The sequence below is a fragment of the Rhinopithecus bieti genome, unplaced genomic scaffold (genome assembly GCF_001698545.2).
Source record: "Rhinopithecus bieti isolate Rb0 unplaced genomic scaffold, ASM169854v2 scaffold_42772, whole genome shotgun sequence".
NCBI lineage: Eukaryota > Metazoa > Chordata > Mammalia > Primates > Cercopithecidae > Rhinopithecus > Rhinopithecus bieti.
The window spans coordinates 1,365,878-1,389,607 of record NW_016818842.1 but is presented as its reverse complement, the minus strand read 5'-3'; the positions used below and the strand labels follow the sequence as shown (position 1 = coordinate 1,389,607).

At 47.3% G+C, this 23,730-nt stretch overlaps 1 protein-coding gene across 1 annotated transcript in view; it reads right to left on the bottom strand.

Moving 5' to 3' along the window:
* PRKRIP1 (PRKR interacting protein 1) overlaps positions 1-13,149 on the bottom strand; it is a 35,385-nt gene extending 22,236 nt beyond the window's left edge. The window contains exons 1-4 of the mRNA XM_017857611.1: positions 12,954-13,149; positions 11,836-11,914; positions 10,257-10,357; positions 2,747-2,832 (exon numbers count right to left, since the gene is read on the bottom strand). Coding sequence (XP_017713100.1) covers positions 2,747-2,832; positions 10,257-10,357; positions 11,836-11,914; positions 12,954-13,079 — 392 coding nt within the window. The 5' untranslated portion in view covers positions 13,080-13,149. The remainder of the gene's footprint in view (positions 1-2,746; positions 2,833-10,256; positions 10,358-11,835; positions 11,915-12,953) is intronic.
* Positions 13,150-23,730: the final 10,581 nt, after the last annotated feature.

Genomic DNA, 23,730 nt, shown 5'->3' with positions numbered 1-23,730 from the left:
CCTGCCTCAGCCTCCCGAGTAGCTGGGACTACAGGTGCCTGCCACCATGCCCGGCTAATTTTTTGTATTTTTAGTAGAGACGGGGGTTTCACTGTGTTAGCCAGGATGGTCTCGATCTCCTGACCTCGTGATCTGCCTGCCTCGGCCTCCCAAAGTGCTGGGATTACAGGTGTGAGCCTCTGCGCCTGGCCTGGAATATATTCTTTTTTTTTTTTTTGAGACAGAGTCTCGCTCTGTCACCCAGGCGGGGGGGCAGGGGCAGGGTCTTTGCTCACTGCAAGCTCTGCCTTCTGGGTTCACACCATTCCCCTGCCTCAGCCTCCCCAGTAGCTGGGACTACAGGTGCCTGCCACCACACCCATCTAATTTTTTGTATTTTCAGTAGAGACGGGGTTTCTTTGTGTTAGCCAGGATGGTCTCAATCTCCTGACCTTGTGATCTGCCCACTTTGGCCTCCCAAAGTGCTGGGATTACAGGCGTGAGCCACCGTGCCCAGCCAATATGTTCTTTAATAGATGTGATTATGTCATACATCATTTTAATGGGCTTTTTTTTTTTTTTTTTGCTAATGACTTATTACTTGTTTATGTTTAGACTATGAAAACAATGCTAGACAAATAGCAAATTCAAGTGATTTTCTCATTCAAATTCAAAATGGGTAATAAAGCAGTGGAGACAACTCACAACATCAACAACACATTTGGCCCAGGAACTGCTAACGAATGTACAGTGCAGTGCTGGGGCAAGAAATTTTGCAAAGGAGACAAGAGCCTTGAAGATCAGCATCGTGGCTAGCCATTGGTCACTGGACAATGACCAACTGAGCGCAATTATGGAAGCTGATCCTCTTACAACTACACGAGAAGTGGCTAAAGAACTCAGCATCAACCATTCTATGGTCATTCAGCATCTGAAGCAAACTGGAAAGGTGAGAGAACTCGATAAGAGGGTGCCTCGTGAGCTGAGCAAAAATAAAAAATTTTGAAGTGTCATCTTCTCTTACTCTACACAACAACAATGAACCATTTCTCGATCAGATTGTGACGTGTGACGAAAAGTGGACTTTACATGACAACCGGCAATGACCAGCTCAGTGGCTGGACCAAGAAGCAGCTCCAAAGCACTTCCCAAAGCCAAACTTGCACTAAAAAAAGGTCATGGTCACTGCTTGATGGCTGGCTGCTGGTGTGATCCACTACAGCTTTCTGAATCCTGGTGAAACCATTACACTGGAGAGGTATGCACAGCAAATCGGTGAGAGGCACTGAAAACTCCAACGCCTGCAGCCAGCGCTGATCAACAGAAGGGGCCAAATTCTTCTCCAGGACAACGCCCGACCACACGTCGCACAACCAGCGCTTCAAAGGTTGAACAAATTGGGCTGCAATGTTTTGCCTCATCCACCATATTCACTTGACTTCTTGCCAACTGACTACCACTTCTTCAAGCACTCTGACAACTTTTTGCAGGGAAAGCACTTCCACAACCAGCAGGATGCAGAAAACGCTAAGACTTCTTCAAATCCCGGAGCATGGATTTTTACGTTACAGAAATAAACTTATTTCTCGTTGGCAAAAATGTGTTGATTGTAATGGTTCCTATTTTGATTAATAAACACATTTGAGCCTAGTTATAATGATCTAAAATTCACGGTCCAAAACTGCAGTTACTTTTGCACCAACCAAAACTTTTGCATGACTCTGCCAGTCCGTCCTTATCAGCTGCTTTCATCAGGATTCAAGAGCAAATCCCGGTGAGCCCTGAGGCAAAGCAACCTTAGAAATAACGGGGATGCTTTTTAAAAAGAAATTTTATGATTGTAGAGACAGAGCTGCACTTTGTCACCCAGGCTGGAGCGCAGTGGTGCGATCATAACTCACTGCAGCCTCAGCCCCTTGGGTTCAAGCGATCCTCCTGCCCTGGCCTCCCGAAGTGCTGAGATTACAGCTGTGAGCCACCATGCCTGGTCCTTAAAGATGCTTTTTCATTCCAAGATATTTAGGGGCTGTTAAAATCCTGCTCAGCTCTCTCTAATTGTAAATGTTGAGGGGCCACTTATGTAAACACACAGATACACATATAAACACACAGCCTGTACACCATGTAGTCACTCGAGGGAGTCATAAACCCTAATCTAAGAAACTTGCTAAATGGGAAGTTTGGCTGCAGCACTTTGTTAAAATACAGATGCAGCCGGGCACGGTGGCTCACGCCTGTAATCCCAGCACTTAGGGAGGCCACAGCAGGCGGATCACCTGAAGTGAGGAGTTTGAGACCAGCCTGGCCAACATGGTGAAACCTCGTCTCTACTAAAAATACAAAAATTAGCCGCGTATGGTGGCGGGCACCTGTAATCCCAGCTACTCGGGAGGCTGAGGCAGGAGAATTGCTTGAATGCAGGAGGTGGAGGTTGCAGTGAGCCGAGATTGTGCCACTGCACTACAGCCTGGGGGACACAGTGAGACTTTGTCTCATAAGAAAAAAAAGAAAAAAGAAAAATACAGACGTGAAGGAGACACAGAAATCAATGTGATCACCGAAGTCCTGACTTGCAAGCTCTGGACAAGTTGTAACCAGCTGGAGGGTCATAAGAACTTGCGCTCTGCTCAAGTAATGTAAGTCACTGCTCTACACTCACGACCCCTACAGGTCACACAGAGGAACTACTACTGACTGCAAGGACTCAGCTCACCCCGCCACCACCCCGGGCCCTTAAGTGTCATCACAGTTAGGCCATGCCTCTTACCGCTTCTTCCGGCGCTTTGCAGTCTGCTCCTCTGCAGCAATTTTATTCTTTTCCAGTCTCTTCTGAAACTCTGCATCCAATTTTTGCTGCAACAAAACCCACATCATTTAGACATGCTTGGGTCTGGGTAGACTGTGGGAGGTTTTGCTCAGACTAAGTAGGAGAGTCCTAGAAGTCACACCACTGGGGGTGCTAGAGGCACTACTCGGGTCCCTAGGGCCATTTTAACTTTAAAAGCCTGTACCAAGCCTGTAATCCCAGCACTTTGGGAGGCTGAGACGGGCGGATCACGAGGTCAGGAGATCGAGACCATCCTGGCTAACACGGTGAAACCCCAAATCTTCTAAAATGCAAAAAACTAGCGGGTGAGGTGGCGGGCGCCTGTAGTCCCAGCTACTCTGGAGGCTGAGGCAGGAGAATGGTGTGAACCTGGGAGGCGGAGCTTGCAGTGAGCAGAGATCCAGCCACTGCACTCCAGCCCGGGCGACAGAGCAAGACTCCGTCTCAAAAAAAAAAAAAAAAAAAAAAAAAAAGCCTGTACCAGAGGCAGGGCAGGTAATCAATACATAGCTCTCTGATGGCGAAGTAACTCTTCCAGTTGATTGAGGCACCACTCAGTCACATACATGGGGACGACATAGGAGGGAGTGCAGAGGACACCCTGAGGGCAGCGTTCACCGTCTGCTCAGCTGGGACCTTGGACACTGCCCAGAGCTCATTAGAAGGAATGGCGGGAGGGTTAGAACCATGAAATTTTCAAGCCCTAAGCCCAACCATCGTTACCAGATGGCTGAATTTTTTTTGTTTTGGTTTTGAGACAAGGTCCTACTCTGTCGCCTAGGCTGCACTGCAGTGGCACAATAGCTCACTATAACCTTGAACTCCTGGGTTCGATAGATCCTCCTGTCTCAGTTTCCTGAGTACTTGGGACTATGGGTGCATGCCATTACATCTGGCTAATTTTTATGTTTATTTTGTAGAGAGGTCTGGCTATGTTGTCCAGGCTGGTTTTAAACTCCTGGCCTCAAAGGATCCTCCCACCTCAGTCTCCCAAAGTGCTGAGTTTACAGGCCACTGTGCCCAGCCACCAAATGACTGATTCTAAAGCAGCATAACATATGCCATCTGCTGCCATGACCTGCTGCTAAGCACGTACCCGCACCCACACCCACACATAATTTGTATTGAGTGCATTACTTCTCAGCAGTTCTGTCTCCAAGCCTCAGTCTCCTCATCTATAAAATGGGGAAAATTGCAATTCCTCTCTCAGAGCTGTTAGGAAGAATAATGAAATAAGGGTTTGGGCACAATGGCTCATGCCTGTAATCCCAGTACTTTGGGAGGCTGATACTCGGGAGGCTGAGGCAGGAGAATCACTTGAACCTGGGAGGCAGAGGTTGAGTGACCGGAAATCATGCTACTGCACACCAGTCTAGGCGACAGAAGGAGAGCTCTGTCTCAAAAAAATAGAAAAGCACCTGTAAACTACAAGGACATCTACTGATTCAAAGTGTCATCTCTTGTTTCTTCCAGTCACAGCCACAAAGGTCAATGGAGCAAAAAATAAGGAGCCGGCAAAGGACGAAGAGGTGCCTTCAACACCTCGCTGGTCTGCACCGCCAGGGCTGTATGCATCTGTTTAGAGTGGCACACAAACCAAATCAAACAAGCCCTCTCTCTGAGGGCAGAAAATATTCCTTCAGGAAGGAAATCAACTTTAATTAATCAACTTTCTGGACAACCAAAAAGCAAATGATTTAACTCTAAAAGATTTGGTTTGCTTAGAAGCTGAGCTGTGAAGGCTGGGTGCGGTGGCTCACGCCTGTAATCCCAGCACACTGGGAGGCTGAGGCGGGCAGATCACCTGAGGTCCAGAGTTCGAGACCAGCCTGGGCAACATGGTGAAATCCCGTCTCTACTAAAAATAAAAAATTAGCCAGGCATGGTGGCAGGCGTCTGTAATCCCAGGTACTCGGGAGGCTGAGATATGAGAATTGCTTGAACCCAGGAGGCAGAGGCTGCAGCAAGCCAAGATCACACTCCAGCCTGGGTGACAGAGCAAGACCGTCTCAGGAAAAAAAAAAAAAAAAGCTGAGCTGTGAATGTCTTACTCTGTGCTGCTGAAGAAGCTGAATTTATCAGCAAGTAAACGAAACAGAGCCCCGGCTGGCTGCCGCACCTGGCAGAGGCAATGTCTCAAGCAGGGGTGAGTGGGACTGGGCTTTGATGGAGGTAATCTGTCAGTCACTAAAAAATGAGGATGCTCTTGCCTTTTAAAAAAAATCTCAGAGACTGTCTTTTGCCATTGAAAACAAGAATCTTTGCATCTGCATGGAGGCCAAGGTTTGCGAAACATTCTTTTGTATTTTCTCTGAATCCTGAATCAATATATAAAAACTTCAGACTAATTTATAGTGTTTGAGACAGCAACCTGCTCTATGTCCTCCCCTCTAAAATAGTTTATAAAAATAAAAGTGTTTCTGATAGTAGTTTCTTTTCCTTTCCCTCCCTCAGTCCCCCCTACCCTCTTTCTTTCTGAGGCAGGGTCTTGCTCAGTCACTCAGGCTAGAGTACAGTGGCGTGATCACAGCTCACTGCAGCCTTGACTGTCCAGGCTCAAGCGATCCTCCCGCCTCAGCCTCCCAAGAAGCTGGGACTACAGGCAGGTGCCACCACATCTGGTTAGTCTTTGTATTCTTCGCAGAGATGGGGTCTTGCCATGTTGCCTGGGCTCAAACTCCTGGGCTCCAGTGATCCTCCCACCTTGGCCTCCCAAAGTGCTGGGATTATAGGCGTGAGCCACCACACCCAGCTTGATGGCTTCTATACACAGAGCACTATTTTTGACAGGCAAACCCACTGCAGTGACCTGGTAGAATTTTGACAAAAACTGTCTAATACTTCTCACTAGGATTGAGACTGCTACCAACAGAAGATGGCAGGAACAAGAACCACCAACACTCAGAGGCCAAAAAAACTACAGGACAAGCAAGTATCAGTCGACAGCCAGCACAACAATGACCCCATCCTGTGCCCAAAGCAGGACTTTTTCTTCTTCTTTTTCAGACAGAGTCTCACTCTGTCGCCCAGGCTGAAGTGCAGTGGCACAACTTGGCTCAGTGCAACTGCCGTCTCCCAGGTTCAAGCGATTCTCCTGCGTCAGCCTCCCGAGTAGTTGGGATTACAGGTGTAACCACTGCGCCTGATTAATTTTTGTTTTTTTTGAGACAGAGTTTTCGGCAGATTTTTGTATTTTTGGTAGAGATGGAGTTCTGCCATGTCGGCCAGGCTGGTCTTAAACTCCTGAGCTCAAGTGATCTGCCTGCCTCGGCCTCTCAAAGTGCTGGGATCACAGGTGTGAGTCACTGCACCGGCCTTCCTGTCTTACTATTAATAAAAACCAAAGCTGGCTGTGATGGCCAGGTGCGGTGGCTCACGCCTGTAATCCCAGCACTTTGGGAGGCCGAGGCAGGCAGATCACGAGGTCAGGAGATCGAGACCATCCTAGCTGACATGGTGAAACTCCGTCTCTACTAAAAATACAGAAAAATTAGCTGGGTGTGGTGGCAGGTGACTGTAGTCCCAGCTACTCGGGAGGCTGAAGCAGGAAAATGGCATGAACCCGGGAGGCGGAGCTTGTAGTGAGCCGAGATCGGGCGACTGCACTCCAGCCTGGGTGACAGTGAGACTCAGTGTCAAAAAAAAAACAAAAAAACAAAACTGGGTATGATGGCGTGTCAAGTGCCACCTGGGTGGTACCTGTCTGGTCTGTCGTTTTTTAATTGGAGACCAAAGTTCCTCCAGAAATGCCCAGGAGAAAAGTGCCTTTAGTCCCAGCTACAGAGGAGGCTGAGGTCCAACCCAGACAATAGAGTGAGACGCTGTCTCTTAAAAAAAAAAATCAAATGTTATTTGGCAGGTTCCTTTTGATTTTCCAAATGTACATCTGACTTCTTCTAATACGGGTGAGGGATTGTTGCGTTACTAATTTTAGAACATGCACCCAAAAAAGTCCCTTTCCTCAGTATGGCCCCAGGGTGCTTATTATTTCGTAGAATATATTTGTGGCACTTTACAGAGGTTCAAATAAATGCTTTATTTTTTTTTTTTTTGAGACCGAGTCTCGCTCTTGTCCCCTAGTCTGGAGTGCAATGGCACGATCTCGGCTCACTGCAACCTCCACCTCAGGGGTTCAAACGATTCTCTTGCCTCAGCCTCCCGAGTAGTTGGGATTATAGGTGTGTACTACCATGTCCAGCTAATTTTTTGTATTTGAAGTATAGACAAGGTTTCACCATGCTGGCCAAGCTGGTCTCAAACTCCTGACCTCAGGTGACCCCTCTCCTTGGCTTCTCAAAGTGCTAGGATTACAGGTGTGAGCCACTGTACCCGGCCTTTTTTTTTTTTTGAGACAGAGTTTTGCTCTTGTTGCCAGGGCTGGAGGGTAACGGCACCATCTCGGCTCACTACAACCTCCACCTCCCGGGTTCAAGCAATTCTCCTGCCTCAGCCTCCCAAGCAGCTGGGATTATAGGCATGTGCCACCACGCCCAGCTAATTTTTGTATTTTTAGTAGAGACGGAGTTTCACCATGTTGGTCAGGCTGGCCTGGAACTCCTGACCTCAGGTGATCCACCCGCCTCAGCCTCCCAAACTGCTGAGATTACAGATGTGAGCCACCGCCCCCGGCCCAAATGTTTTAAAATGATATTCGTTCATCTACTTTTTATCAGAGAGGAAGCCACTTTACCCATTAGCATTTTGCTTTGCAGTAGTGTAGTAAAATAAATCAGACTCTAGAGAATTTCTACCTAGAAAAAGTAAAATGCTTTTAAAAATGACACCATGTGGCTGGCACGGTGGTGGCTCACACCTGTGATCCCAGCACTTTGGGAGGCCGAGGCGGGTGGATTACCTGAGGTCAGGAGTTCAAGACCAGTGTGGCCAACATGGTGAAACCCTGTCTCTACTAAAAATACAAAAATTAGCTGGGCGTGGTGGCAGGCAACTGTAGTCCCAGTTACTCGGGAGGTTGAGGCAGGAGAATCGCTGGAACCTGAGAGACGGAAGTCGCAGTGAGCCTAGATTGCGTCCCTGCACTCCAGTCTGGGCGACAGAGTGAGACTGTCTCAAAAAAAAAAGAAAAAAAAAAATGACACCAAGAAATAATCATAAAATATTGTAGTATTTAGTCATAAAAAGGAACACACTACTGATCTGTACAACAACTGGGATGATTCTTTAAACATGCTGGGTGAAAGAAGCCTTGCACAAAAGAGACCATATTGTGTAATTCCATTTATATGATGTTTTAGAGCAGGTACAATTAGTTTGTGGGAGAAAAAAACTGGTTGTCTGGTTGGGGTCACGGTTGACTGGGAAAAGATGTATGAAGGGACTTTCTGGGGTGATCAAACTGTATACTCGAGATCTGGGTATTTGGTTCTGTGTACATATTAACTTTATTTTTTTTTTGAGATGGAGTTTAGCTCTTGTTGCCCAGGCTGATTGCAGTGGCATGATCTTGGCTCACTGCAACCTCTACCTCCTGGATTCAAGTGATTCTCCTGCCTCAGCTTCCTGAGGAGCTGGGACTACAGGCACGACCCACCATGCCTGGCTAACTTTTTTGTATTTTTAGTAGAGATGGAGTTTCAGTATGTTGGCCAGGCTGGTATTGAACTCCTGACTTCAAGTGATCCACCTGCCTCGGCCTCCCAAAGTACTGGGATTACAGGCGTGAGCCACCATGCCTGGCCAGATACTACTTTAAAAGGAAAAAGAAAAGCATACACAAACATGAAACCCTATTTAATAATGTGCGTGCTTGAATGTTCAAGAATGGAACGTCCTGATGTTTGCAGCGTACTTTGAAATGCACCAAAACAAACAAACAAACAAACAAACAAAAATCCAATGAATTGATGGGAGGAATAGAGGTATGAGTAGAGCTCTGGAAGGGAGGAATTATAATTTTCCCCATTTTATAGATGAGGAAAATGAGGCTTGGAAACAGGACTGCTGGGAAGACATAATACAATGCATACCAACAGAGATATGGACAGATCGACAGGTGTGTGATAAAGAAAATCCACCACAACAGGAATTGTTAGGTCAAGGGTGAGTGGATATAAGTGTTGCATAATTCTTTTAACTTTTCTGTTTGAAATTTTCAAAATAAAACATTAGGGAAAATTTAAACCAAAGAGACAGCCAGGATACAGAAGAAAATAAGTAAGAATTTATTGGAATGGCCAAAATTGAGTTAGAAAAAATTCTGCTTTTGGGGGCCAGGCACGGTGGCTCATGCCTGTAATCCCAGCACTCTGGGAGGCCAAGGTGGGTGGATCACTTGAGGTCAGGATTTCGAGACCAGCCTGGCCAACATGGTGAGACCCCATCTCTACTAAAAATACAAAATTAGCCAGGCGTGGTGGCACACGCCTGTAATCCCAGCTACTTGGGAGGCTGAGGCAGGAGAATCGCTTGAACCCAGGAGGCGGAGGTTGCAGTGAACTGAGATTGTGCCATTTCACTCCAGCATGCGTGACACAGTGACAACCTGTCTCTAAAAACAACTCATCCCGCAAAATATGGTTTCTGAAGCAATTCGCAAATAACCTATAATTATTATAGATTAATAATAATCTTAAAATAGTCTATTATTTGACACCTGTCACAAAGAAATGCCAGCTCCAGAGCCAGGAAGCTCAAATGCTCAAAAAGGCAGATACTATATGCACTTTCACAGTTGTGAAAGCAAGCTGCTGTTCACACCCAATGCACAGCTAACTGCATCTAGGCATTCAGTTAAGAGGCAGAAGATGGAGGATGACAGAGAGAAGTAACAACTTAAATGGTGTGGGGATCCCATTTGCTGTTCTATCACATGGCAAATGGCCTAGAGGGAAAAGGGGTCTCAGCTGTGCCCTTCCATACATACACGAGGAAGACTCTCACTCTCCATCCCTCGTCTAGTGTAAGGATCTTGCTATGTTGATTCTGACTGAGGGTTTACCTAGACTCTGCGTGCTGTGCTGTCTGTAGAAGGCAGACCTCACACCAGCCACAACCAGGGTATCTATTCTTCCTCAAATGCTTTTATCTTTTGTTTTTTTTTTTTTTTTTTTTTTTTTTTTTTTTTTTTTTTTTTTTTACACAGAGTTTCACTCTTGTTGCCCAGGCTGGAGAGAAAATGGCACGATCTTGGCTCACTGCAACCTTCGCCTCTCGGGTTCAAGCGATTCTCCTGCCTCAGCCTCCTGAGTAGCTGGGATTACAAGCATGCGCCTGGCTAATTTTGTATTTTTAGTAGAGACAGGGCTTCTCCATGTTGGTCAGGTTGGTCTCAAACTCCTGACCTCAGGTGATCCCCTGCCTCGGCCTTCCAAAGTGCTGGGATTATAGCCGTGAGCCACCATGCCTGGCCTCCTCAAATGTTTTTCTTCTAAAGGCAGTACATGCACACTGCCCAAACATGGGGGCTCAGCCAGCCTTCTGGCTCACTGACCTTCTCAGCCATGGCATCCATGTAGTCCTGTCGCTGGTATTCTCTCCGGCGCAGATGTCTGTACACGTGGAACTCTCCACTGCCGGCCCCAGCACTTGAACCTGTAGCCAGGACAGTCCACGGTTCTAGATGAAATTCAGCTACCAACACAGGTCACCCTTAATCGAAGGGGACTAAAGAAATCAACAGTGGAAGTCGTGGAAGGGACCATGCCTTCCTTTCTCCCCACTGTATACAGAACTGGCTCAGTACCTGGCATATTGTAGATATCATTAATTACTTGTTATATACATGTTGAATGTGAAGTCACTAAAAATCCCACTCAAATTTAGTATCAGGAGGGGCAGACTGTGGTTAAGTGACTTTCTCACCTCCTCCATGATTTCACATTTGACATGCTAGATTTCCAGTGAGCTGAAAAGACATCTATGATACATTAAATGAAAATAAGGTGCTCACAAAGTAGTATATGTAGAACAATCATATTTTTGTAAGTGTTTTTTCTTTTTTCTTTTTTTTTTTGAGACAGGGTCTTGATCTGTCACCCAAGTTGGAGTGCAGTGACGCAATCACAGCTCATTTGAGCCTCGACCTCCTGGGCTCAAGCGATCCTCCTGCCTCAGCCTCCCAAGTAGCTGGGACCATAGGCGTGCACCACTATGCCTGGCTAATTTTTACATTTTTAGTAGAGATGAGGTCTTCCTATGTTGCCCAGGCTGGTCTCAAACTCGAGCAGTTCTCCTGCCTCAGCCTCCTAAAGTGCTGAGATTACAGGCATGAGCCACCATGCCCGGCCTACATTGCTTTTTAAGGACATAATGCTACTGCACATTAAAGTACAGTAGAGTATAAAGAAAACTTCTATGTACACTAGGAAACTAAAGAATTTATATGATTCCCTTTATTGAGACATTCACTTTAACTAGGTTGCCTGGAACTAAACCCGCACTATCTCCATGGTACGCCTGTAGATATGTTAATTTATGATCCAACAAAATAATAAAACTATTTTTATTTACAAAAAAACCCACAATGCATTATTAAGAATAATGCAGGAGATGGCTCGGCACAGTGGCTCACAGCTGTAGTGACTCTGGGAGGCCAAGGCAGGCGGATCACCTGAGGTCGGCAGTTCAAGACCAGCCTGGCCAACATAGTGAAACCCAGTCTCTACTGATAGTCAGGCATGGTGGGACCGGCCTGTAGTCCCAGCTACTCAGGAGGCTGAGGCAGGAGAATTGCTTGAACCTGGGAGGCGGAGGTAGCAGTGAGCCGAGATGGTGTCACTGCAAACCAGCCTGGGTGACAGAGTGAGACTCTGTCTCCAAAAGAAGAAGAAAAAAAAAAAGCAACAGTGCAGGAAAAAATTGTATAGTACCAAACCATAAGCATCTATAACCCTTAAGCTAAATTTACTGATGTCAAATGAACAAATAAAAGCAACTATATCCCCATCATTGTAAAAGCAAAACAATGAACATATAAACATTTCCCCTCACCAGAGATTTAACAAATACTAACTACAGGGCTTTTAGAGCTACCTTAAAACAGTATATTTACACACACACACAAACATTACCCATTACATCTCGGACAAATTCTGGGGGAGGTCGAGGTGCCCATTCACTCATTTTCTCCGGAATTGGAACTGCTTTGTCCTGCAACATTTAAACATGAAAGCATTTCTAAGTATAAATCTGCTAACAAAATTACATCTCTCTCTTTTTAGAGACAGCTTCTTGCTCTGTCCCTCAGGCTGGAGTGCAGTGGTGCAATCATAGCTCACTGCAGCCTCGAATTCCTGGGCTCAAGTGATCCTCCCGCTTCAGTCTCCAGAGTAGCTAGGACTCACAGGCGTGCACCACCATGCCAGGCAATTTTTTTATTTTTGTAGAGACAGGGACCTGCTATGTTGCCCAGGCTGGTCTTGAACTCCTTCTTGGCCTCAGGCCATTCTCCCGCCTAGCAACCCAAAGCGCTGAGATTACAGGCAGGAGCCACAGCGCCCACCCCGTTACATTTCTTATAACCCAAGAATTTTAATCGACTAATGAAGCAGGATTGCTTTGCTGCTTGGACACAGGTGATTTTGTGTTCTTCCCTCTGTCGTGGCTTTATTCATCCTATGTACTCTTGGGTATAACACAGTCCACACCTTCCCAGGGTTACACTTTCCAGAGCAGAACTGAGAAACCTAAGCCATAGTTTCCAACTAGAAATCGCCAACTTTAACACTACTAGGGGAAAAGAGTCAAGCTTTTCTAGTTAAAGGTATAAAGGACGTTCCCGTTCAATTGTTTTTATGATTGAGGGGACCGAGGCCCGGAGGGGGTGTGGGCGGGAGACGAGTGACTCGCTCCAAACGTCTCGGCCACTCTCTAACGATCAGCGTTGTTTAGAAAATACCTTTTTGCTAACCCACAAATTCCACCTTTTCAGTCTAACGCTTTTTGTTCACAGGAAGTTAAACCAGAAGGGGTCTTAGAGCACGGGAAGCCGCCCCACCGTGCTTTCATTCAAGCTGGGCTCTCACGCAAGGACGGGAAGTTCACTTATCTCCGGGAGAGCCTCCTCCTCCTCTTCCCCAAAGACTGTTCTGGGAGGGTCGAATACCAAGTTTCTGAATTTAGAGGTAGAGAAGGTGGACCTGCGGGAACCCAGAGGCGCTGCAGAGGAAGGGGGTAGGCCTCGTCTCACCGGGTTCTTCATGAGCCGCTCCAGCTTAAGCTTCTGCTCCTCCGCGGCATTCTTGGGGATGACGAGCGTCTGCGGCTCTTTCTTGGGCCTCGGCGGTCGCACTGAGGAGGCGGCGGAGCTCGCCATGCCAGCCTTCCAGTTTCCCCGGGGAGCGGCAGCGGCGGCGGCGCGCAAGTATGACGACAGAGCCGCGCGCCGGCGACGCATACGCAGTCTCCGCAGAGGGGGACGGAGGCGGGGTTGCGAGCCGGAAGCAGCCTGCTAAATATTCATGAGCCCGAGGCTGACGTGGGTTATTGTAATCAAAGCTGCGGGGTTTCATTTCCTGTTCCTGAACAACAAATTAGTGCAGCTGGATGCTCACGTCCCTGGAGGGGAGGTGGCCCTCCGTGCCTGAGTAACCTGGCCCTAGCCGACTTCTCTTGTCCCCGCGGGCGTCTTCGTGCCACCGAGCAGCCCTGCTGATGCTCTCGGCACCTCCTCTCCATCAGCACTCCTCGCCTCCCGCTTTTGTCCGGGCGCTTCCTTGGGTCTGGTCCCCCCTCCTCCATTTCTGACAATCTCCTGTTTACATAAGACAGCGCAAACATGTCACTGAGCTCCCTGAAGACTGGGACCTGCCTCCTTTGTCCCCCTCGAATTACTCTATGCCTGTCCCCCAGTAAATACACCTCTGCCAGTGAATGACCCTTTCGTAGTGTGAGACAAAGTAGTAAACCTAAGGAACCATGTCTGCTCATTCTTCTTGCAAGCAGGATTTCACAAAGGCCCTGACTCGTGACTGAGCGCAGCCCTCTCCAATAACGCCCTGAACAATAAACTAGCGGGAGGGAGAGAGAGAACACAGGTTCCCACCTTTCTTGCCAATCACTGCGTTTTTGGAAAAGACAAGTTCAATGATCCTAGCCCTTGCCTCTTCCTGTACATAATCTCTGACAGTATTAATGATTACGCTTCTATAACTTTTTTTTTGTTTTTTGTTTTTTGTTTTTTGTTTTTTTGTTTTTGTTTTAGAGACGGGATCTCGCTTGGTTGCCCAGGTTGAAATGCAGGGACTCGATCATAGCTCACTGCGGCCTTGAACTCCCGGGTTCAGGCACTCCTCCCACCTCAGCCTCCCGAGTAGCTGAGACTGTAGGCGCATGCCACCATGCCCAGTTAATTTTTTTTTTTTTTTGCAGAGACAAGGTGTTGCTGTGGTGCCCAGGCTGGTCTTGAACTCCTGGGCTCAAGTGATCCTCCTGCCTGGGCCTCCCAAAGTGCTGAAATTATAGGCGTGAGTCACCATGCCCAGCCAAGCCTCTATAATCTATAACTAGATATACCCTCACACACAAGCCTTGATGAAATTTTGCTCTATTGTAACTTCTGAGCACATTAGATAAAACTTTTTTTTTTTTTTTCGAGACAGAGTCTCACTCTGTTGCCCAGGCTAGAGCACAGTGGTACAATCTCGGCTCACTGCAGCCTCAGCCTCCCGGGTTCAAGCGATCCTCCTGCTTCAGTCTCCGGAGTAGCTGGGATTACAGGCACGCCCCACCATGCCCGGCTAATTATTGTATTTTTAATAGTGACAGTCACCATGTTGGCCAGGCTGGTCTTGAACTCCTGATCTCAGGTGATCCGCCCACCTCGGCCTCCCAAAGTGCTGGGATTACAGGCATGAGCCACCACGCCCGGACAGATATAACTTCTGAGCACATGCAGGGCACCAACAACTGTATATAAATATTTGTATATAAACTGTATATAAATATAAAATGTGTGCTGAAACTGTTTTGGAGCAGTTTAACAAACTTTGTGAAATACTTTGCCTGGTTACAGTCCTCAGTAAGATTGAAAAAAACTAACCTTAATTTTTTAAAAGCCTGATTTTTTGTTTAGTTGACATTGAGAAAGAAAAAAGGCCCAGCATGGTGGCTCAAAACTGTAATCCCAACATTTTGAGAGGCCGAGATGGGCGGATCACTTGACGTCAGGAGTTCGAGACCAGCATGGCTGACATGGTGAAATTCCATCTCTATTAAAAATACAAAAATTAGCCAGGTGCGATGGTGTGTGCTTGTAATCCCAGCTATTCCGGAGGCTGAGACAGGAGAATAGCTTGAAACTGGGAGATGGAGGTTGCTATGAGCCGAGATCCTGCCACTGCACTCCAGCCTGGGCGACAGCAAGACTCCGTTTCAAAAAAGAGAGAGCGAGAAAGAGAAAAGCTGTTGCTTACATACATTTGGGGTTACAGACCACAGGCTCTTTGGCTCCACTTGTAATGAAACTTAACAGGGGTCCAGGCAGATTTCCCAGACAAGGCATTTATTTCAGAGCTTGTGCTTGAGTGCAGGGGAGACGACGGCAGCAGAAGTGAAGGGATCCTCCAGCTGATTTGTGGAAAAACCAGTGGGAATTGTGTGTGTGTGTGTGTGTGTGTGTGTGTGTGTGTGTATGTGACAGAGTCTTGCTCTGTCACCAGGCTGGAGTGCAGTGGTGTGAACTCGGCTCACTGCAACTTCTGCCTCCCAGGTTCTAGCAATTCTCCTGCCTGAGCCTCCCGAGTAGCTGGGACTACAGGTGCATGCCACCATGCCCGGCTAATTTTTTGTCTTTTAGTAGAGACAGGGTTTCACCATGTTGGCCAGGATGGTCTCAATCTCCTGACCTTGTGGTCCATCCGCCTTGGCCTCCCAAAGTTCTGGGATTACAGGCGTGAGCCACCGTGCCTGGCCAGGACTTTTTTTTATTAGACAAAGCATGGGAATTGACATCAGGGGTAGGGTATGCAGGCTGGGCTGGGCAAAGAGCGTGAGGGTATGCAGGTCGCATATCTGGTTGCGATGGTTATCTTGAGTAATGACTCACCTGGTAGTCTGGCTGGTGGCAACAAGGGTGTCAATAAATTGTTCAGCATTCCTTCCCGAGGTGGGACACTCTGCAAGCTTCATTTGATATTTGGATCTCTTAAGGCCAGTCTCTGGAATTTTTTTTTTTTTTTTTGAGACAGAGTTTCGCTCTATTTGCTCCGGCTGGAGTGCAATGGCGTGATCTCCGCTCACCGCAATCTCCGCCTCCCAGGTTCAAGCGATTCTCCTGCCTCAGCCTCCCGTGTAACTGGGATTACAGGTATTCACCACCACCCCAGCTAATTTTGTATTTTTAGTAGAGACGGGGTTTCTCTATGTTGGTCAGGCTGGTCTTGAACTCCCGACCTCAAGCAATCCACCTACCTCGGCCTCCCAAAGTGCTGGGATTACAGGCGTGAGCCACCGCACCAGGCTTTTGCGATCATGGAATGGTCTTGTGTGATGTTGGTGTCCTGGAAATTACTTTTGTTTGACAAGAGAACACCAAGACCCAACTGTGAATGTCTGGCCAGCTCCTGGGGAAACAGAACAGGAACTGGACAGAGCTTCTCCTTCACATCCTTTCCCTTTTTCCTCCTCTTGTCCCACTGACCACAAAACCCTACACCATTACCTCGCTGACAATATACCTGCTAACCCCGAGGCTTTAGTCATACAAAGAAAATAGCCATTCTTCTGTGCTCTTGTAATATTTAATCATGCCTCTTACTTAAAGAATTCCAGCTGGGAGCGGGGGCTTCCAGCACTTTTGGGAGGCCGAGGTGGGCGGATCACCTGAGGTCAGGAGTTTGAGACCAGTCTGGCCAACATGGTGAACCCCTGTCTCTACTAGAAATACAAAAATTAGCAAGGCATGGTGGTGCACACCTGTAATCCCAGCTACTCGGGAGGTTGAGGCTGGAGAATTGCTTGAACCCGGGAGGCAGAGGTTGCAGTGAGCTAAGATCACGCCTTTGCACTCCAGCCTGGGCAATAGAGCAAGACTCTGTCTCAAAATAAATAAATAAATAAAAATAAAAATAAAAGAAACATTTGCTGGAGGGACATGGGCTCCTAGGAAAGCCACAGAGCCAGGAGTGTGGGGCAGTGTCTGTCTGGTTGGTAAAGGTGTCCTTGGCACCCCCAACTTCAGTGTCTGGCACAGAGCTGGTGCTCGGCAGATATCTGCTGGATGGAAGTTAAGCGAATGAATGAAGTGAAGGAATGCACGAAGGCAAGAGAGAGTTAAGGCATGTGCGTATGAAGGAGCTGGTAATAACTTCAGTGTCTAAGTGTGGTCTAAATTGTGGACATATTTATCAGCAGATATATATTTCTCAATAGACGAGGTCTCACTCTGTCACCAGGTTGGAGAGCTCACTGCAGCCTTGAACTCCTGGGCTCAAGGGATCCTCCCGCCTCAGTGTCTGGAAAAGCTAGGGCTACAGACACACGCCACCATGCCCAGCTAATTTTTCACATTTTTTTGTAGACATGGGGTATTGCTATGTTGCCCAGGCTGGCCTCAAGCAATTCTTCAGCCTTGGACTCCTGAGTAGCTAAGACCACAGATTGGTGTCACCACACTCAGCTAATTTTCCTGTTTTTTTTTTTTTTTTTTTTGAGATGGAGTTTCTCCCTTGTCACCCAGGCTGGAGTGCAATGGTGCGATTTGACTCACTGCAACCTCCACCTCCCAGGTTCCAGCGATTCTCCTGCCTCAGCCTCCCAAGTAGCTGGGATTACAGGCACCCGTCACCATGCCCGACCAATTTTTGTATTTTTAGTAGACACGGGGTTTCGCCATGTTGACCAGGCTGTCCTCGAACTCCTGATCTCAGGTGATCCACCTGCCTTGGCTTCCCAAAGTGAATTACAGGCGTGAACCACCTTGCCCAGCCTAATCTTTTATTTATTTATTTATTTATTTATTTATTTATTTGGTAGAGATGGAGTCTTACTATGTTGCCCAGGCTATCATCCTGATTTTACTGAAATGGAACTGAGGCCCAGAGGAGAAAGCAATGCTCAGGGCCACACAGACTCAAACCCAGCAGTCTAGCCCTGGGCCTGTGACAGCCTGAGTGATCATGCGACTCACAGATGGATGGGACAGGGCTCCAGCAGACCCTGGCGGGAACTGCTCATGCGGCACCTTCCTAAGGCTGAGGTCAGATTTGAGGTCCGGCTGCCTGAAATGAAAGACCACCTCAGATGCCCAGAAGTCTCACACCCTGAGTGACGTCCCTTCTGCCACCAGAGGGCAGCAAATCCCCACCTAGGTCCCGCCACTGGGAGCCTTAATCCACCTTCCCTGAGCCCCAGTACTGGGCACCTAGGGAGCAAGGTCTACGGGCTGGAAGATACCAGTGCTTTGCAGACTAGCAGACTGGCTGCCACCTACCCTGGGCTTGCACAAGCAACCTAACCTCTCTAAGGCTGTTTCCTTACGTGCAAGATTGGTACAAGCGAACCTACCTTGACACTGGCCCATGGGTAAAATGACGTTTGGACCTGCAATGCCTAGCACAGTGCCTGACACTCAATAATATGGCTCACACCTATAATCCCAGCACTTCGGGAGGCCGAGGCGGGTGGATAATCTGAGATCAGGAGTTCAAGACCAACTTGGCCAACATGGTGAAACTCCATCTCTATTAAAAATACACAAAAATTTAGCTGGGCGTGGGGGGTGCCGCCTGTAATCCCAGCTACTTGGGAGGCTGAAGCAGGAGAATCACTTGAGCCCAGGAGGCGGAGGCTCTAGTGAGTCAAAATCACGCCTCTGCACTCCAGCCTGGGAGACAGGGAGACTCTGTCTCAAAAAAAAAAAAAAATATATATATATATATAGGGTGACCACACCTGTCCTAGTTTGATCCTAGGACTAAAGGGTTTCCCAGGAAGTGGGACCCTTCAGTGCTAAAACCAGGAGGCTTGGGCAAGCCAGGATGGTTGGTTACCCGAGAGGAGTGGGCACTCCTACCTCAATTCTTTTCTTTCTTTTTTTTTTTTTGAGATGGAGTTTTGCTCTGTCGCCCAGGCTGGAGTGCAGTGGCCGGATCTCAGCTCACTGCAAGCTCCGCCTCCCGAGTTCATGCCATTCTTCTGCCTCAGCCTCCTGAGTAGCTGGGACTACAGGTGCCCGCCACCTTGCCTGGCTAGTTTTTTGTATTTTGTATTTTTTTTAGTAGAGATGGGGTTTCACCATGTTAGCCAGGATGGTCTCGATATCCTGACCTCGTGATCCGCCCGTCTCGGCCTCCCAAAGTGCTGGGATTACAGGCTTGAGCCACCGCGCCCGGCCACCTACCTCAATTCTTTGACTAGTGGTTGAGACTTAAAAGTACTAAAACAGCAAAGTTTGGTTTTTTGTTTTTTCTTTTCTTTTTTGAGACTGAGTTTCACTCTTGTTACCAAGGCTGGTCTCGAATTAGAAAAATGAAAATTTATGTCCACAGACTGACCTGTATGTGAATACAGACAGCAACTTGATTCAAAATTGCCAAAAACTGGAAACAACCCATATGTCTGTCAAATTGTGATCTAGACCTACAGGGAAATGCTACTTAGCAATAAAAAGAAGGAGCTTTTGCTGGGTGCCGTGGCTCATGACTGTAATCCCAGCACTTTGGGAGGCCAAGGAGGGAGGATCACTTGAGGTCGGGAGTTCAAGACCAGCCTGGTCAACATGGTGAAAGCTCATCTCTACTAAAAATACAAAAATTAGCCAGGCATGGTGGTGTGCACCTGTAATCCCAGCTACTTGGGAGGCTGAGGCAGGAGGATCGCTTGAACTCAGGAGGTGGAGGTTGCAGTGAGTCAGATTAATAAGATGGATTAAGAGATCATACCACTGCACTCAGCCTGGGTGACAGAATGAGACCCCATCTCAAAAAAAAAAAAAAAAAAAAAAAAACAGAAGCCAGGGCCAGGTGAGGTGGCTCACGCCTGTAATCCCAGCAGTTTTGGAGGCCGAGGCGGGCGGATCACGAGGTCAGGAGATCGAGACTATCCTGGCTAACACGGTGGAACCCCGTCTCTACTAAAAATACAAAAAAACTAGCCGGGCATGGTGGTGGGTGCCTGTGGTCCCAGCTACTCAGGAGGCTAAGGCAGGAGAATGGCATGAACCTGGGAGGCAGAGCTTGCAGTGAGCTGAGATCGGGCCACTGCACTCCAGCCTGGGCGACAGAGCGAGACGCCGTCTCAAAAAAAAAAAAAAGAAAGAAAGAAAGAAAGAAGGAGCTCTTGAGGCTTGCAACAACGTGGATGGATCTCAGATGCATTATGCTTAGTGAGTGAAGTCAGACCTATTAATAGAAGGCCACAACCTGAATGGTTCCATTTACTTGATGTTCTGGAAAAGCCAAAATGATAGGGATGGAAAACAGATCGGCAGTTGCCATGGGCCAAGGAGGAGGAGGGGACTGACTTGGAAGGGCCTCAGGGAACATTCTCGGGTAATGGATATCTTTCCCCCTCCCTCCTTCCCTCCCTTCCTCCTTTCCTCCATTCCTTCCTTCATTTGAGATGGCATCTCACTCTGTTGCCCAGGCTGCAGTGCAGGGGTGCGAACATAGCCCACTGCAGCCTCAAACTCCTGGGCTCCAGTGATCCTCCTGCCTTAGCCTCCTGAATAGCTGGGATTATCGGTGCACACCACCACACCTGGCTAATTTTTTTTTTTTTTACTTTATTATTATTTTTGTAGAGTTGATGTCTTGCTATATTAACCAGGCTGGTCGCAAACTCGTGGCCTCCAGCCATCCTTCCGTCCCCAACCTCCCAAAGCACTGGGATTATAGGCATGAGCCACTGCACTTGGCCTCTCTGCATAATATTTGGATGATGAAAATGTTCTATATCTGAATTGTGGTGCAGCCATACAACCACCCACATTTATCAAACTTATTGAACCATATACTTTTATGCATTTAGGTATTTATTTATTTTGAGACAGAGTTTCACTCTCTTGCCCAGGCTGGAGTGCAATGTCTCGATCTCTGCTCACTGTAACCTCTGCCTCTCAGCCTCAAGCAATCCTCCCACCTCAGTTTCCTGAGTCCTGAGTAGCTGGGACTACAGGTGCGCACCACCATGCCTGGCTAATTTTTGTATTTTTTTTTTTTTTTTTTTTTTGTAGAGATAGGTCTCACTATGTTGCCCAAGCTGGTCTCAAACCAGAGTCCTGGGATTACAGGTGTGAGCCACCATGCCTGGACTTGAGCCATATACTTTAAAAGGGTGGATTTAATTGTATGAACATTGTACCTCAACAAACTTGACCTAATTAACAATGTGGATTTGCCAGGTTGCGGGGGAGCTAACCCTTCATTGTCTGGGTTGCTTTGGGGAGGAGTTCCACCTTTAGCTCCTTGTGCCCTGTGAGGCTGCTCGGGCCTGTAAATCTGCTCTGCCCACCATACGGCCAAGGCTTGGGGTGACAGGTTTTTGAAAACCCAAAGGCCGATGTGGTCAAAGCACCCACACTTCTTTTTATTTATTTTTTTATTTACTTATTATTATTATTTTTGAGACAGGGTCTTGCTCTGTCATCCAGGCTGGAGGGCAGTGGTGCAATCATAGCTCACTGCAGCCTCAGCCTCCTGGGCTCAAGCAAATCTCCCACCTCAGCCTCCTGAGTAGCTGGGACTACAGGAGCATATCCCCATGCCTGGCTAATTTTTAAATTTTCTGTAGAGATGGTGTCTTGCTCTGTTGTCCAGGCTGGTGTTGACTTCCTGAGCTCATGCGATCCTCCTGCCTCAGCCTCCAAAAGTGATTATCACGCCACTGCCCTCCAGCTTGGGTGACAAAGTGAGCCCTTGTCTCAAAAAAAAAAAAAAAAAAAAAAGGAAAGAATTTCAGATAGCTTGTCTATGGAGGTCATGCAGTGTCTGTCCTAAGCCACTCCAGTGATTATGCAATTGGTCCATGAGCAGAATGGCCACGTGCAGGACTGAAGGCTACACATGGGCGTGACGGCATGGACTCCCTCTCAGCAAGGTTGATATATTTACTGCTGCCACTGAACGCCTGAACAGAATGACCCATGATACAGCACGATCCTTTGAGGAGCCCAGGCAGCCTCTTGGGGGTAAGTTGATTACATGGGCCGCCTTTCATCCTAGAGCCCCCGGGGCATTGATTTGTCTTACTCTAATTGGTACTACACCAGAAATGGGCTTGCCTTTTCTATCTGCAGTACTTCTGCCAGCACCATCGTTCAAGGGCTTGCAAAATGCATCTGACTTGTGGGCAAGGGATCTCCTACGTCATCTCTTCAGGCCAAGGGGTCATTTTAGGGCAAAGAAGATGCAGCATGGCCAGGTGCGGTGGCACGTGCCTGTAATCCCAACACTTTGGGAGGCCGAAGCAGGTGGATCACCTGAGGTCAGGAGTTCAAGACCAGTCTGGCCAACATGACGAAATCCCATCTCTATTTAAAATAAATAAAAAAAAAAAGCCGGGTGTGGTCATACATGCCTGTGATCCCAGCTACTCAGGAGGCTGAGGCAGGAGAATTGCTTGAACCTGGGAGGCGGAGGTTGTAGTGAGCTGAGACCGCACCACTGCACTCCAGCCTGGGTGATAGAGCAAGACTCAGTCTCAAAAACAAACAAAATTTAACAACTGGCCAGACATGGTGTCCCAGCTACCAGAGAGACTGAGGCAGGAGGATGGCTTGAGCCCAGGGGTTCAAGATCAGCCTGGGCAATATACCAAGACTTCCACCTCTATTAAAAAAAAAAAAAGATAAAGTAAAAAATCTAACTGGCTTCAGAGGGGAAGGGGATGAAACTCTGATTGGTAGCATTTGCCTATCACACTATTATATAAATATTCCCGTAGTGGTTAATGTCAAGCTACTAGCGTGATATCAGCTGGTTCACAAAAGTCTTGAAATTTTAAAAATTGGTTGTCATGAGAGGATACAAGCTGGCTTCATCATGTCACTGTGACCACATATGTCCATAGATTAAGTTGTTCAAATCTTCTATATCCTTACTAATTATTTGTCTATTTTATCAGTTTCTGTTGAAAAGTATGTTAAAATTTCCCACTATTTTTGGTTTAGCTATTTAGTCTTATAGAGTTGTTGATTTTTGCTTTATGTATTTTAAGACAATATTATTTGGTACATGCAAATTTGAATTATTATATCTTTGTGGTGAATTTAGCTTTTTATTACAATGAAGAGTTACTCTATCTTGCGGAATAATTTTTTTTAACCTTTAAACCTTGATATTTGTTTATTTTTTTTTTAATTTTTATTATTTTTATTTTTTGAGACGGAGTCTTGCTCTGTCACCCAGGCTGGAGTGCAGTGACGCAATCTCGGCTCACTGCAAGCTCCGCCTCCCGGTTTCCCGTCATTCTCCTGCCTCAGCCTCCCGAGTAGCTGGGACTACAGGCGCCCGCCACCTTGCCCGGCTAGTTTTTTGTATTTTTTAGTAGAGACGGGGTTTCACCGTGTTAGCCAGGATGGTCTCGATCTCCTGACCTCGCGATCCACCCGTCTCGGCCTCCCAAAGTGCTGGGATTACAGGCTTGAGCCACCGCACCCGGCCCCGATATTTATTTTTAAATTTAACGTTATATTAACTACCTCTGGAGAGAATTTAATTTGGCTTCTGCCAGGATATGCATTGCTAGCGCCTGAGGGTGCTAACAATCTACTAATCTACGATTACTTTTATTCAGTTTCAGGGACTGAGATGATTAGAAGCTGGACTTCAGTTCGCAGAAGGGCTGGTCTATTTCTTTCTTTTCTATTTTTTTTTTTCTTTTTTGAGATAGAGTGTCGTTCTGTCACCTAAGCTGGAGTGCAGTGGTGTGATCTTGGCTCACTGCAACCTCCGCCTCCTGGGTTCAAGTAATTCTTGTGACACCTCAGCCTCCCAAGTAGCTGGGACTACAGGCGCCCACCACGATGC